Here is a 15219-nt window from a genome sequence, read left to right on the forward strand (position 1 = left end):
GGTCTAATTTCTTTATAATGTGTGCATAATGGTGCTTTCTTCAGAATGTTGAGGTTCTCAATCACAGGCAATTATTCATTTGTCAAAAGAAAGATATCTGCCTTTACATTACAGTGTTGCAATGCACTAGTGCTGTTTACAGAAGTCAACTTTTCAGAGACAAGTAGGCTGTTAGGCTAGCCTATATGTGCTGAGGATACATTTTCCACAGTACAGTGGAAATGTATCAACTCCATCCCTAAACTGTCAACCATTGTTGACAACAGCAATGAAAACACACTTGACCATTAAATATGTATCCAATCAATATGTATGATACGTTTGTGGCTTGTTTTATGGTCATATATGCTCTAATTCCATTTAAATTAATAGATTTTCCCCATGTGTAGAAGGCAGAAGGGTACCTCTGGTCAAGGGCGTTAGTGCGAGTTCCTCCACTACGCGTTGAAGGCGCACTAACGCCCTGGACCAGAGCTAGCAGAAGGGTAGCTAATGCAAGCTATTGTCATGAACTCGTGACCAAAAGCCCGCCCCGGAACGTCATAGTTCAAAACTAGGATGCATCTCGACTTTAGAAATGGAATAGTTCGACACTATCAAAGATCACGCGGATACGGAGAAGCTGTAGAATCACCGTACTTATCAAGTTCTTATCTACTCAAAGGTAGGCTAAGTGTTGCTCTAGAAATCAATCAACCTTACAGTGGGGCACATTGTGCAAAGGCTATAGCAGGGGTATTCAACTCTTTCTTACTCTACGAGGTCCGGAGCCTGCTGGTTTTCTGTTCTACCTGATCATTATTTGCGCACACCTTGTGTCACAGGTCTGAATCAGTCCCTCCTGATTAGAGGGGAACCAAAAAAACGCAGTGGAAATAGCTTCGTCCAGAGTTGAGTTTGAGGGGGCTGTAGGTTTCGTTTGCATGGGTTATTCTAATTGATTCTTACGCAGATGATCAATCAATTAGATATCAAATCAATGCAAAATGTGATACTTTTTGTTAGTTTACTTCAGATACGTTGTAACAACATTGTAACAATATTGTAACATAATTGTAAGATCGACTATTGACCACTGTTGCAATTTGTAATGCATCGCAGCGTTCTCTTCTTGTTCTAAAGCCATCCCTTTTCCATTGTAGTCAACAAATGTTGAAGTTTTCATTTTGGCAGTAGTTTTTCACAGTTCCTAAAACTATTTTGACCTCATTGCTTTTCCTTCAGATGTTGTCATTTGTTGTCCTGCTGATCCTGTTTCAACCAGGAGAGGGAGGCACCTCACCTATCTCCTGTTACAATGATCAAGGGGAAGCTGTTGACTGGTGAGAACCGTTTTGGGCAGACTGAAGATTGAACTGATATGACCTCCATCTTCCCTTAGGTCTGTTAGCTACTTACTTAGTCACATACAGTGTGCATAGCAATGTATGCTAAAACAACACACAGTACTGAGAATCAAACCCTCTCTCTCTCTCTCTCTCTCTCTCTCTCTCTCTTTCAGGTTCTATCTCTACAAATTCCCCCATGTTGATCGAGAATCTCCCACCGATGGACAGAGTTATCTACTGATGGACAAAGGGAGCGAGGGATGGACAGATGGAAAAGTGTTGGTGAATGACAGTACTGGAGCCCTGGGGAGGACAGTGGGCCAGCTGTATGAGCAGGGGAAGGTCTGGTTCCTTCTATTATCAATAGCAGACCACAGTTGAATGAACTGTGAAACTGAAAGGGAAAATCCACTGAAACATGAACACGGTTATGCCGAACATTTTTAGAAGCATTAGACCGGAACCTTGACACTGTTTGACGGCTAAGTTTGAACATTAGTCATGAAGATTAGGCTATTTTGTTTTTTATTTTGGTATTTTTTTAATGAGTCGTCTGTTGATACAGTCCTAAAATGTTTTTTCATGATTATGTGGCCGGTTTCTCTTGAAAGTCCAATATCTTGAAAACTTGACCGCTGACATGCAAACCATTTTGGGACTGTTTCAACAGTGGACAAATGAAAATAATTAGCTAAATATAGTTTTTGAGTGGATTTTCCGTTAACGGTTTCATTTGCAGTAACACATAGCAGTATTTACCACTGCTGAGGTTTTGGTTTTGGTAGCTGTTCCCTCAGTGAATTCTTTGTCACAGTGGAATGAGACAGAATTACACAAAAAATCTAAATGTAGAACTATTTTTGTGGGTTTCTTTCACTGTCTAATTTTCACTAAGGTGCAATTGGAGTTTTCTTTTCACCCAGACAGCCGTGATAAATAAATACAGCATATGACATGTTATCAAAGAAGAAACACTATTGACAATATAACCCCTGTTTGTTTCTGAGTTAAGAGTGTGCAATATGCATGAAAATGTGTATTTTCTGATGATGAGTGTGTGTATTGTCCTGTGTTTGTGCAGAATGGTGACATTGCATACATCCTGTACAATGACCAGAGACCACCCGAGGAGGGAGAAAGGGGATTTGGTCTCCTTAGTAGCCGAGGTGGCCACACTAAAGGTCAGGACAATATAAACCTCAGCTGTATACTGTATACAGGCATTACATTATAATGTTAATCTCAGCACCCAGGCCTCTGGCCAGCTACTCCCTTTGTAGCATGTTAATGTTTTCGTCTGTCAAGAGACTATGTACTGTTGTGAAATGATTCAGTTTTCAATGAATTACTGTTATCTCCCTCTCTCCATCTCAGGTGTTGTCTTATTGGACAAGACACAGGGCTATTGGTTGGTCCACAGCACCCCTCATTTCCCCCCTGTAAAGGAAATAGGGCAATATTCCTACCCAGGTAGTGGTGTACAGTATGGACAGAACTTCATCTGTGTGACCTACCCACTGGAACGCTTTCAGACAATTGGTGAGACTGTAATCCTGGAAAAGTCATTTGGAACACTATAGGTTTACCATAGAATTCTGAAAAAGTAGCTTGGATTATCCACCCTGTTATAATGCAAGAAACTGTGAATTGTGTCATGAAGACACAACTGTGTTCTATTTCATGCAACTGTTTCATGCTGAGACAAACTCTCTGTGCGTACAACCCCGAGCCGACAAGGTGAAAAATCTGTCGACATACCCTTGAGCAAGGCACTTAACCCAAATTTTCTCCAAGGGTGCCGTACTACTATTGCTGACCCTACAAACTAAGTGCTATGTCATAGTTATTCTGAACAGTAATAGTTGGTCTCTAATGATAAAGTACTGCTGCCCCTATCACTGAATATCACTGAATGCAATGAACTTAAAAATGACAATGAACTCATTATTATGCTACAGTTAATAAAGCCACATTAATATTGACACAACAATTGTGAACCAAAAATAACATTTGCATAAAAAATTTAGGTCATTAGCATTTTAGCCTATTGTAGTAGCAAGTACCACTACAACTTGGCTAGCAAATGGTGCTGTTACCATAGTGACAGATAGGGTTATCCTCAATGGCACTGTAACCATACTCCTCCCGCTGTGCGATGTTTGCTCTGTAAGTTTCATGTCTCTCGTGGAGTTATACTGAACAAAAATATAAACGCAACATTTCTGGTGAGTATGCAGGCCATGGAAGAACTGGGACATTTTTAGCATCCAGAAATTGTGTACAGATCCTTGTGACATGAGGCCATGCATTATCATGCTGAAACATGAGGTGATGGCGGCGGATGAATGGCATTACAATGGGCCTCAGGATCTCGTCATGGTATCTCTGTGCGTTCAAATTGCCACTGATAAAATGCAATTGTGTTCGTTGTCCGTGGCTTATGCCTGCCCGTACTTTTTGTGAGTATGGAACATTTTTGGGATATATTTTTGTTCAGTTTAAGATGAGTGTCATTCAATTGTGATGGGAGTTCTCAGTGGAGGCCAACTTCCATTGTCCTCAAAGCATTGTCTTGTCTTAAAACATTTTCAATCTCATTTTAGCCACAGTCAGTGGTCTTATATGTACAGGCATTTGTCTGCTACTCTGTTTGAAGAATTTGAAAAGTCGTCATACTGATAAGTCATGTTCTAGATTAAGATAGTACTTGTCTTGGAACTTGGTGCCTATTGAATCGGACAGACAGATTGATCAGTCAATTCATAATTATTTGCTTTACTTTTGACATCATTAATTGATTGATATGTTTGAAGTGTTCAATTGACATGTATTATGTTTTACATTGCAGGAGAGCAGTTGCAGATCAACCAGCCCAATGTGTATGACTGTGGTGTCCCTGCTTCCTTGGCCTCTCTGGTGCCCGCGCTGGCTGACGTCTGTAACAACAGCCAAGGGCAGATGGCCTATAGCAGCTTAACGCACACCCAACCTGCATCCAATCGCAGTGTGTCTCTTACCTCATTAGGTGGAACCGAGTTCATCAGCTTCGCCAAGGGGGGATCATTCAATAATGGTAAGGAACAATTTAGAAACTATTAGTTTGTACGTTTTTGTACTGTTGAAGTGTTGTTTCATGGTTAGAATGACTATTCATGTCATTGCCATTTTGTGGTTGTGAATGACCCAACATTTAACCACTATATCCCCATTTCCCCTCCTCCTGTTTCCCATTAGATCTGTACCACTCCTGGGTGGCTCCTTCCCTCCAGTCAGACCTCCTAGTCCAGTTCTGGATCCACTCCACTGGCATCCTGCCCTCTGACTGCTCCCTGGGCTGGAAGGTCCTAGACATCCAGCTTATCTCCCCAGGTGGGAGGATCACCTTCAAGGCCTCCAACGACCACTCCAAGTGGGCCGTGAGTACCACCGGGGGTGGGGTGGATGGAGCTTCTGGCTGGGTGTGTGTGGGCGACATCAACCGGAACGAGGCTGAGGAGAAGAGAGGGGGCGGGACGGTGTGTCTGCAGGACGCCACGGTGTGGAAGGCCTATCGGACAGCGGCGCTGGAGTGTGAGATGTGCGGGGGAGGGACTAGCGGGTGTGATATGGCCGTAGAGGATGCAAGGCACTACCAGGGAGATATGAATCAGTAAGCATCGGTGTGGCATCAGTGGAAAGTTACTAGTATGCACACAGTTCACTGAGAAGCTAGGTTTGTTAGTATTATTGAGCTCCATGAACAAGGTACCCCATAGAATGTTGATTAATACGTTTTGGAGTGTTTCATAAATTGTCATGAAAAGAAACATACTTGAAAGGGAGGTGGCACTCCTATAATCATAAAACAATAAGCACTTTGCTGCATAGGCTACTGTTCTATGTGTTGCTAATGACTAGGCAATGTTGATTGTGATCTCAGGTATGTTTTTTTCACATTATATATGCGTTTGTTTTCAACCTTTTTTTATGTGACAAATGATTTCAAAAAATGATTGTTAAAGTATGTGAAATGGTTTTTCTTTATTTCTATTGTACTTTTTAGTCAAATGTTTGGTGACGTTTTCAGCTTTTAGCTTGAAACAGGCAAAGATACTGACTGTCTTCTGTCCAAATAAAGTACTGTTGTTGCGGGGTGCACAAATGTTTTACATAATGTTCTTCATTAGACTTCCTCATCCACCAACAAGCTAGATACTAAACCACAGTCTGAATCTTTTATATGTACATCTATGTACATTTATTTGATAAGAGTAGACACAGCATTATTACAGCACACATCTGGGGAGTTGCATAGAAAGTCTTCATATAACTGTCACGTCAAAATGCATTCATATAAAAAGGAAATGTATCACACAAAAATAATAGGACATATGTAGTGCATAAACATGCCAGCTTATACAGAACTGTGAGTGAGGGAATTCACAACCATATGTACTGTACATTCCAATGCATACATCACAGAGGCTTCATGTCAAATGGCATCCTATTAAGCGCACTACTTTTTACCAGGGCCCATAGGGCTCTGGTGAAAAGTAAAACACTATATAGGGAATAGGGTGCCATTTGGGACACTTTAAGAGGTTCAAGCACCAATGAGAGAAAGGCACTAAACAATCAGTAGCTTAGCCTGGCGCTAACACTTCATCAAATTACGTTACCCAGAATCCTCTCCCTGGCACTACCGTATCTATGCCTCAGCCTTAGTAGAGACTTCAACAGCATTGGGTAGTATGGCCAGAGTTCACAATAGTTCATCAATTAGGGCCTCCCACAATCTGTTCCCCATGCACACTTATGCATACAGGTTTTTCTTCCAACTGGTCTCATCCTCATGGGATAGAAGCATAGCCTTCTGCAACACCCTCTACATTCAGTTCCTGGATTAAAGACATTGCATAATGAAACCTTATAGCTGTCAGATCTCTATTAAACATCTGTGAAAATATAAATTAAACATAATTCAGTGATTGGTGAGAATCACACGCTAACCTCACATGGATCTTTGAGGACTGACTTTGGGAGCCCTGGTTGAAGTACACTTCAGACAGACTTCCATTCCAATTACCAACTAAACCCATTCAGAGACCATTGATAAAGATTAGCTTATGCTGTATTGAAAAGTATAACATTAAGATGCAATGGTAGACATCTTTTCAATAGGCACAACATAGTTTGGACTTTCATAAGTGTCTTCACATTAATTGTTTAGGTTAGAGTTTGTGGGTTGATGCTGTTATGCATAATGGTTAATACTCAAAATATGACTAGATTCTACAGTGAGGGGAAAAAGTATTTGATCCCCTGCTGATTTTGTACGTTTGCCCACTGACAAAGACATGATCAGTCTATAATTTTAATGGTAGGTTTATTTGAACAGTGAGACAGAATAACAACAAAAAAATCCAGAAAAACGCATGTCAAAAATGTTATAAATTGATTTGCATTTTAATGAGGGAAATAAGTATTTGACCCCTCTGCAAAACATGACTTAGTACTTGGTGGCAAAACCCTTGTTGGCAATCACAGAGGTCAGACGTTTCTTGTAGTTGGCCACCAGGTTTGCACACATCTCAGGAGGGATTTTGTCCCACTCCTCTTTGCAGATCTTCTCCAAGTCATTAAGGTTTTCGAGGCTGACGTTTGGCAACTCGAACCTTCAGCTCCCTCCACAGATTTTCTATGGGATTAAGGTCTGGAGATTGGCTAGGCCACCTTAATGTGCTCCTTCTTGAGCCACTCCTTTGTTGCCTTGGCCATGTGTTTTGGGTCATTGTCATGCCCATCCACAACCCATTTTCAATGCCCTGGCTGAGGGAAGGAGGTTCTCACCCAAGATTTGACGGTCCATCGTCCCTTTGATGCGGTGAAGTTGTCCTGTCCCCTTAGCAGAAAAACACCCCAAAAGCATAATGTTTCCACCTCCATGTTTGACAGTGGGGATGGTGTTCTTGGGGTCATAGGCAGCATTCCTCCTCCTCCAAACACGGCGAGTTGAGTTGATGCCAAAGAGCTATATTTTGGTCTCATCTGACCACAACACTTTCACCCAGTTCTCCTCTGAATCATTCAGATGTTCATTGGCAAACTTCAGACGGGCCTGTATATGTGCTTTCTTGAGCAGGGGGACCTTGCGGGCGCTGCAGGATTTCAGTCCTTCATGACGTAGTGTGTTACCAATTGCTTTCTTGGTGACTATGGTCCCAGCTGCCTTGAGATCATTGACAAGATCCTCCCGTGTAGTTCTGGGCTGATTCCTCACCGTTCTCATGATCATTGCAACTCCACAAGGTGAGATCTTGCAAGGAGCCCCAGGCCGAGGGAGATTGACAGTTCTTTTGTGTTTCTTCCATTTACGAATAATCGCACCAACTGTTGTCACCTTCTCACCAAGCTGCTTGGCGATGGTCTTGTAGCCCATTCCAGCCTTGTGTAGATCTACAATCTTGTCCCTGACATCCTTGGAGAGCTCTTTGGTCTTGGCCATGGTGGAGATTTTGGAATCCGATTGATTGATTGCTTCTGTGGACAGGTGTCTTTTATACAGGTAACAAACTGAGATTAGGAGCACTCCCTTTAAGAATGTGCTCCTAATCTCAGCTCGTTACCTGTATAAAAGACACCTGGGAGACAGAAATCTTTCTGATTGAGAGGGGATCTAATACTTATTTCCCTCATTAAAATGCAAATCAATTTTTAACATTTTTGACATGCGTTTTTCTGGATTTTTTTGTTGTTATTCTGTCTCTCACTGTTGAAATAAACCTACCATTAAAATTATAGACTGATCATTTCTTTGTCATTGGGCAAACGTACAAAATCAGCAGGGGATCAAATACTTTTTTCACTCACTGTATATGGGAGTGGCAAGGCTGTATATGTAAAGTTGTTGTATCTTACATAAGATACTACCAGAACTATCAGTCAATATGTATGCACCAACCCAAGTTAAATTATCATGTTTATCTTTGACACGTCTTGACCCATTTGAAATTGTTGCAATTTGGGTCAATTTCATACATTTCATGTTACTTCACAATGAATAACATGTAATTCTGACACTTGTTGATAGCTCCTTGTGAATGTAAACACAATCATGACATCGTCCATACATAAAAAAACATATACATACATACATATAAAGTACATAGTTAAAACATTTTGATGAGCCCCTGTGCTTTGCTATAATGAGAGGTTTCAGTGACTCTGTCACTCTTATTCAGATGCATTATGTCATAATGTCAGCCCAGTGCTCTCCCCATAATTCATATTCTTGAAACGCCTTGCATAATTAATATGTCATCATGCTGCTTGTATCCATTCTCTATGGAGAAATGTAAAACTTTGTTGTGGTCATGGTCAATTCAGGAGGTCATATCGCCCAAACTACTTTGATTTAATGAAGTTCTCTACTATCAACTCATCTCTATGATGGCACCTGAGGTACATTCCTCAAATGCTCAAGATGATTTGGATTCCTCAGTTGCTCTTGGTCACAAGGCTATTCCATTTGGTTAAATGGGAAATTAGATGCCAATGGTCAGAGAGACTTAAGAAACAGCACCATTCACCATCTGTTAAAGGTTTGCATTGGTCTTGTTCTAGGTGTATGTTGGCAGTAGTATGCATTGCCAACAAGAGAGACATGCACCCTTCTACACTAATGGAGTTCCCTAGTGTACACAAATGGGCAGCATATTTATTGAAGTGTCCCAGGTAAGAAGTCGTTCATCAAACAAGTTCGGACAGGTTTCAGGATACATTTTGCTAGAACAAGCTCGGTCAGAATGTGTGTTTCCACTTTCATAAAAGGTTAGGAAAGACAAGGCCACATCTCATTGCGATATCTGCCTGTATTTTTATCGTGACCTGTCCTTGAGAACAACTAGCTACAATATGTCTCGAATATAGCCTATTTGGGAAAGAGCTGTTGTCAAAAAAGAGTTCTGACCAGTCTCCGTCCCTTGGCTTTGATTCGAGGGAAGGTGGCACTGGTTTCTGTGCTGATTGGTTGAGAGCCAAAAGGGGTGTTGCCTCCTTTTCTGCGCAGCAGGAAGTCCACACTAGAGGAAGTCATGGCATAGAAAACGTTTCCTGTGGCAGGGATGACCAACTCTACAGGGCAGAACAAGAAAAGTCATCACTACAATCAATATGAAAAGAGAACTGTTAAAGTGACTTCCCATGGTCGGGGTTGAGAAATGTCTTTACCTTTCCCCTCGGGCAATAGTTGGATCAGCTCATATCTGGATGCCTGTTTGGGGTCCTGACTGTGTTTTTCTAAGGCAGAACTGATCACAGTGGGCGTCTTGTCATTGCTTGTCACCTAAGGAAACAGAGAAGAACGACAACGATACCAGACAGCTAGACTCCAAGTTATAATATCCTGTGTACAACCTGAGGAAATGTTTTGGATTACTATCATTTACGGATATTTGAGGATTCAAATAAATAGTCATCAGTGCGGGGTGCAGTGCAGTGTATAATTTGAAACCGAAAAAAAGCAAATATCTCAAATCAAATCTCAACTCATTATCTCGGCTCAGTACCAGTATGCTTCTGTACATATTCCCATCTTGTAAATCCATCCGTATCCTGACGATCCGCATATCAGGCCCAGAACCTTTGTTGTTATTGGTGGGATTGTTGCCACAGGAGATTGATCGACGATGTGATTTGACGGGAGTGGATGGTGTCAATGCAGAGGGGATGGGGACATTGGTGGGAGGGGAGGAGTCAACATCCAGACAGGAAACTGAGGGGGATTTCATATGCTGAAATAATAACAGTGATGAAAAGAATAAAAAACATTATACTTACTGAAATGACAAGATAAAAAGTGGCTGTTCCGTGAAGGCCAAAGCAAATAAAAAGACACAGAAGAGTATTAAAAGATCAAAGAATGTCCATTTTTAAAAGTGCTCTTCTGTATGTTTTTAAGACATGCATTTGTTCTGAAACAATCATATTTGATTACTAGTAAACAGTAATTACTTAGCAATAACTACGAGTATTTGTAACTGAATAGTAATTACATGCTCTGCAATTCTAGCTGGCAATGCAAATATCTTTTTTGGGGAAAGTACTTAAAATAACTGTAAATATTAGGTCTTATTTCGTAATTACCTTGGTGAGTTTGGAAAGAAAGTGACAGACGGGGGAGGGGAAGTCAAAAAGACTGTCACTGTCAGCAACAAGGCTGGTCCTGGAGGAATTCAGGCTGTAAGGAGGTGAGAGAATCACATCATGTATGCACATCATGCACCGTAACCATGAATGCACCGTAACCTTCATGACAACAAGCCACAAAACACCTTCCTCTACCCCTGTTTCTACAACTTGATTAGAGTCCATCTGTGGTAAATTCAATTGATTGGACATGATTTGGAAAGGCACACACCTGTCTATATAAGGTCCCACAGTTGACAGTGCATGTCAGAGCAAAAACCAAGCCATGAGGTCGAAGGAATTGTCCGTAGAGACAGGATTGTGTCGAGATACAGATCTGGGGAAGGGTACCAAAAAATGTCTGCAGCATTGAAGGTCCCCAAGAAAACAGTGGCCTCCATCATTCTTAAATGGAAGAAGTTTGGAACCTCCAAGACTTCCTAGAGCTGGCCGCCTGGCCATACTGAGCAATTGGGGGAGAAGGGCCTTGGTCAGGGAGGTGACCAAGAACCCGATGGTCACTCTGACAGAGCTCTAGAGTTCCTCTGTGGAGATGGGAGAACCTTCCAGAAGGACAACCATCTCTGTAGCACTCCACCAATCAGGCCTTTATGGTAGAGTGGCCAGACGGAAGCCACTCCTCAGTAAAAGGCACATGACAGCCTGCTTGGAGTTTGCCAAAAGGCACCTAAAGGACTCTCAGACTATAAGAAACAAGATTCTCTGGTTTGATGAAACCCAGATTGAACTCTTTGGCCTGAATGCCAATCGTCACGTCTGGAGGAAACCTGGCACCAACCGTACGGTGAAGCATGGTGGTGGCAGCATCATGCTGTGGGGATGTTTTTCAGCGGCAGGGACTCGGAGACTAGTCAGGATTGAGGGAAAGATGAATGCAGCAAAGTACAGAGAGATCCTTGATGAAAACCTGCTCCAGAGCGTTCAACACCTCAGACTGGGGGCGAAGGTTCACCTTCCAACAGACAACGACCCTAAGCACATAGCCAAGACAACGCAGGAGTGGCTTTGGGACAAGTCTCTGAATGTCCTTGAGTGGCCCAGCCAGAGCCTGGACTTGAACCAGATCGAACATCTCTGGAGAGACCTGAAAAGAACTGTGCAGTAACGCTCCCCATCCAACCTGACAGAGCTTGAGAGGGTCTGCAGAGAAGAATGGAAGAAACTCCCCAAATGCTTATGTGCCAAGCTTGTAGCATCCTACCGAAGAAGACTTGATTCTGTAATCGCTGCCAAAGGTGCTTCAACAAAGTACTGAGTAAACGGTCTGAATACCTATGTAAATGTGATATTTCCGTTTTTATTTATAAATTAGCAAAACATTCTAAAAAACTGTTTTTGCTTTGTCATTATGGGGTATTGTCTGGAGATTGATGAGGTAAAAAAACAATTTAATCAATTTTAGAATAAGGCTGTAACGTAACAAAATGTGGAAAAAGTCAAGGGGTCTGAATACTTTCTGAAGGCACTATATATATTGAAAGGTCTCTGAAGTGAATACTACCGCCTTGTTGAGTGTTGAGTGTAATAATAGGCCTCATTACCTTGGGCACTGTGTGATGATCACTGTAGGGTTCAGGGTACGACCAGGGCTCGGTTCGCACGGCACCTCAATTTCATTGGACAGTCTGTAACTGCAGACATCATGTAATGTGATTAGCGGTCATCATAACTGTAGTGTTTCGTTTGAAATAACATGTATGTACAAACTTGAATATTTTTATTGGAAAATGAATACTACTGAAACCAAAGATAATCATGGTTTACCTTTCTTGTTCATTTAACGAGGGTACACTTTGGTACCACTGTAGAAATGCCTCGTCAGTGATGAAAACACAGTTTTTACAGGAAGACTGCAGTAGTCGGATCTGAGCTAAAACCTCAAACTCCTGCGAAGAGAAAAACGAATCATTATGAACATCAAATTACTCTCCAGTACTAATGGCACATTATCATTTGAAATGCTAGCAGTTATACATGAATATGCGTATGGTTGCACTGATTCAGAATTCAATACACTGCCACATACTTAATGAGTAGCACAACAGAAAAGCCATTTATGAAGACCCTCTGTTATGTTGAGCCAGAGGCTAATGAATTGGTCTGGATCCTGGACTAACTCAACATGTGGACAATGGGTGATGAGGAATTTAAACAGCAGCAGTGCAAGGCCCCGATTGCAACACTTACTCGTCTCCTCTTGTCAAAGTTGATGTAGCCGTTCTGAAATGGAGGAAAAGGAGATTGTCACTGTCAATGCAACTTTTTTGGTAAACCAACTACAACTTCACCACCAGAGCTTATGACCAACTTCCTGTTGATGGACACATGATGAGGGATAAATGACTGTATATGAAGGGACTCACCTCTAGCCTGTCTTTCACAGCTGTGTCCAGCATGGTGAGGTCTGTGAGGAAGATCCCCAGGTAGGGTACTGTGCCCTGGGCACTGGACTGTGTGAGAGGTGGGAGGGGTCGAGAATAATGATAACCAAAAAGAGAGGCATAGGGCTTCTGACTTCCCTGACCCAGATTAAGCCTAAATGCATGCTTAATGGAGAACCTTGGGTTGACCGTTGAATGTATATCAAGTTGTCCTTACTTAACCATCAACAAATTCTATATTGAAGAAATACCACTATTGCATTATGTTACATCAGCCCTTTGGATATTCCATGCTTCTTTTTTCAAGGCAAAATGATAATGAGCTTTGTGAGTGACTTCAAACTCGCTTATAAGAGCACTTACCCCTATTTGTCTCCTGTTGTTCATCTTGTCGTTGGCGAACTTCGAAGTGCCCTCCTGCAAAACACAGACAAACATCTAAGCATGACAATCTGGAACACAATCTAGAATTTAGAACCATGGCTATGTGCTCTAAAACCATGTGTAGTAACTATGTAGTAGGCCCTCCTTTCCAGACAAACTGAGAGGGTAAGGTAGCAGCTTGCTTGGTAAATTATCAAAGCACAGCAGAAGGTAATGTGATATTTTTCCAACATCAAAGCCTGGAGTGAAGCTTTCAAATGAAAGCTCAGGCATATGTTTAGATGAATTCCTGTGTGGATGCCTTGGTGAAATTGCAGCTAATGTAAGATATTGAAGCCTGCACAAATGTATAACAGTGAATGAAAATGTTGGTAATCTTACCAATTTCCAGCCCCCTGTCAGAAAATCACAATGCATCCTAAATACAATACATGTGTAGAAACGGGTGAATTTAGATTGACAGGACATTGACATTGAGAGGCTGTACACCCCCAGATTAAGCCTTCCTCTGGGTTAAAAGGCCTGATTCATGATTCAAAGTGATTTTTAGCCTAGCTTAATCTGGATCTGTGTAGTGCAACAGCTCTTGAATGTATAAACACGTTTGGTGTGATCTGTGATGACACTTCACATGAGACTTGTCCTCTTCTCATACTGCTTGTATTATGGGATGTCTGTCAGTGCACTATATGTGTATCTGTGTCTCTGTGTGTGTGTGAGTGTGAGTGTGAGTGTGAGTGTGAGTGTGTGTGTGTGTGTGTGTGTGTGTGTGTGTGTGTGTGTGTGTGTGTGTGTGTGTGTGTGTGTGTGTGTGTGCGTACGTGTGTGCAGTAACTCTCCATCACTGTGACTCACCTCTTTCAGCAGCCCCCTGCTCTGGGAGTAGTTGTCCTTCTCAGAGAAAATGTTGGACAGCTCCTCGTATCTCCTCACTGCTTCCCTGTCAGACAGAGTCACATGACAACAATGATTCATGCATCCAAAGAGGGTTTTAGGGGCCTTGACTGACATTTCTCTGCTGTCTATTGGGACTTATTATAATCCACATCCAAATGAATCAGTTAGCCATGATTAGTTTAGCTATGATTGGGGAAATTATAACAAGATGAGATGATCAACTGCGGTAGTGTTTTGGAACATTAAATGTGTTTGACTATGGGAAAGGATTGTGTTAAATCAATGGCAATGTGATTCAATTCCTGAGTTTTTAAAATGGGTGTTGTAAAAAAAAGACAGTTATGACAATGATAGTGTTACGAGAATGACAATGTTATGGAAATGACAATACTATGAAAACATCTGCAATAGAAGTATGTTTTGCTGTGGCCTAGGGTGCCTCCGGTGCATATGTACCCACTGCTATTTCAGCACGCTCTCCTCTACCTAGAACCAAAAAGGGTTCTTCAGCTTTCCGCATAGGAGAACCCTTAGGAGAACCCTTTTGGTTCCAGGTAGAACCCTTTTGGGTTCCATGTAGAACGGGTTCTACCAGGAACCAAAAAGGGTTCTCCTACGGGGACAGCCGCAGAACCCTTTTGGAACCCTTTTTTCTAAGAGTGTATCGCTCTCTATCCAATAAACATACAAAAACAAAACAACAAAAAAAACACGTATGTTTTTCTGTTATACCAATCCAAATACTTCCTCCACCAACCTGTCAGTGTCTAGCCACGTCCTCCTTAGTCTGTGTACAGGGTTACTCTGCAGGGCAGACACGATGGCGTAGAGTGACGAAAAGTTTTTCCTGGCTCTGCATTCCTGTTGAAACACACACAGTACGGCATTGTCTGAGAATACCTGCAGCCGGATCAATGCGGTTGTTTGGCACTCACTGTCTGACATGGTCAATTATGTACATTCCTAAAGTGACTTCTCCCATAAAAACCTATTGATGGGGTGATGTGAGTGTTTTGGCAACAAACCATGATATCTAGCCTGAG

General features: G+C 41.9%; 2 protein-coding genes across 2 annotated transcripts; one reads left to right on the forward strand and one right to left on the reverse strand.

Moving 5' to 3' along the window:
• Positions 1-439: 439 nt before the first annotated feature.
• On the forward strand, positions 440-5474 carry LOC311121381 (deoxyribonuclease-2-alpha-like). Its single transcript, XM_084195881.1, has 7 exons — positions 440-664; positions 1225-1322; positions 1502-1670; positions 2410-2509; positions 2703-2867; positions 4177-4401; positions 4563-5474. The coding sequence occupies exons 2-7, from the start codon at positions 1225-1227 to the stop codon at positions 4979-4981; spliced, it is 1176 nt and encodes a 391-aa protein (XP_084052007.1). The 5' UTR covers positions 440-664; the 3' UTR covers positions 4982-5474.
• A 2794-nt stretch (positions 5475-8268) lies between these two features.
• LOC311121382 (ral guanine nucleotide dissociation stimulator-like 2) lies at positions 8269-15037 on the reverse strand (the record flags this gene model as incomplete). The annotated part of the gene is made up of 11 exons (XM_084195882.1): positions 8269-9440; positions 9537-9651; positions 9875-10099; positions 10452-10545; positions 12056-12145; positions 12279-12400; positions 12702-12734; positions 12878-12964; positions 13259-13312; positions 14135-14219; positions 14934-15037. Coding segments are annotated over 11 exons (1191 nt in total), but the record flags the coding sequence as incomplete, so codon positions are not given.
• Between the last annotated feature and the right edge of the window lie 182 nt (positions 15038-15219).

The sequence above is a fragment of the Coregonus lavaretus genome (genome assembly GCF_964263955.1).
Source record: "Coregonus lavaretus genome assembly, contig: HAP1_SCAFFOLD_7643, whole genome shotgun sequence".
Taxonomy (NCBI): Eukaryota; Metazoa; Chordata; class Actinopteri; order Salmoniformes; family Salmonidae; genus Coregonus; species Coregonus lavaretus.